The 1,002-nt window shown below is 53.2% G+C and overlaps 1 protein-coding gene across 3 annotated transcripts in view; it reads left to right on the forward strand.

Annotated features, from left to right (window-relative positions):
• PDXDC1 (pyridoxal dependent decarboxylase domain containing 1) overlaps positions 1 to 1,002 on the forward strand; it is a 26,541-nt gene continuing 25,539 nt past the window's right edge. Inside the window, exon 1 of one of the 3 annotated variants that reach the window (XM_017734233.1) lies at positions 1 to 892. In XM_017734233.1, coding sequence (XP_017589722.1) covers positions 788 to 892 — 105 coding nt within the window. In that variant the 5' untranslated portion in view covers positions 1 to 787. The remainder of the gene's footprint in view (positions 893 to 1,002) is intronic. The other 2 variants (XM_017734232.1, XM_008633534.2) reach the window with 2 other exon arrangements.

The raw sequence follows: 1,002 nt of genomic DNA on the forward strand, positions 1-1,002 counted from the left end.
AAAGTGTCAGTGATTATGTCGCCTGGGGTTTGGTCTAAGTAGTACCATGGGGTCACTGTGCATTAGTGCTGCAGCTATTGAGAAACAAGTGAAAACTAGGCACTGTTTCCTTATTATCTTTTAAAAATCATCTCCTTTTTGCCTGCTTACGAGTAGGTTATGGCTTTTTCAATTTTGCCCTTGTTTTGCAGACTGAGCAGGGCCGATGCACACCTGCTGAGCAGCAGCAGCCCGTGGGGTTCCTCTGCTTTGCCCTCTGCTGCTGAGACAACTTGAGGAGAAAGCCACAGGTGATGTGAGGTGATTCAAGAGACTCGTGTACACAGCTTTGTACATGCAGAACCAGTGCCACAAAGCGGACTCGAAGCCCACGTTGTGGGGTGACACCGAGGGTGGCTCGTGTCCTGCAAGGCAGCCCCCTTGGCCACGGCGCATCCGCCAGGATCCGCGAGGATCTTCCCCTTGCTGCTGGCAATGGGCTCAGGCTTGACTGAGGGAACCATCTCCAGGCAGGAGGTGGTAGTTCGCTCTGTGACCTGGATTAATGCCTTTGAAACCACCATGAATTCTTCCATGAACAACTATAAATAGGCATGGACGGCTTGTAGATTTAAGTAAATTTTAGTAAGAGTGTAGAGCGCGCTGCCCAGTGCTTGGCGGACACGCTGTGTCAGGGCCCACGGACTGCCCTTTCCAGCTCCTCATCCCAACACATCCCTGCGCAAAACAGCGCCATTTGCAAGTGGTGCTATTAAATAACAACAATGGCACTAATAGGAAGAGGCATATGTACCGAAAAGTAACTGCGGCTTGGAAGAACAGAAATAAAGCTCAGAAAAAGCCCAGGTTTGGGTCTTCGGGGGCTGCTTGTCGGACGGGAACCCGCGGGCAGGTGCGTGCTCTCCGCCAAGGTCGTGAAGCGTTCCGGCGCGGGACCCGTGCGCGGAGGAAAGGCTTTGGTGCCCCCGTACACGACAGCGGGGTGACAACCGAGAAACTCGG

This window comes from Corvus brachyrhynchos, unplaced genomic scaffold, assembly GCF_000691975.1.
Source record: "Corvus brachyrhynchos isolate BGI_N302 unplaced genomic scaffold, ASM69197v1 scaffold5, whole genome shotgun sequence".
NCBI classification, from domain to species: Eukaryota; Metazoa; Chordata; class Aves; order Passeriformes; family Corvidae; genus Corvus; species Corvus brachyrhynchos.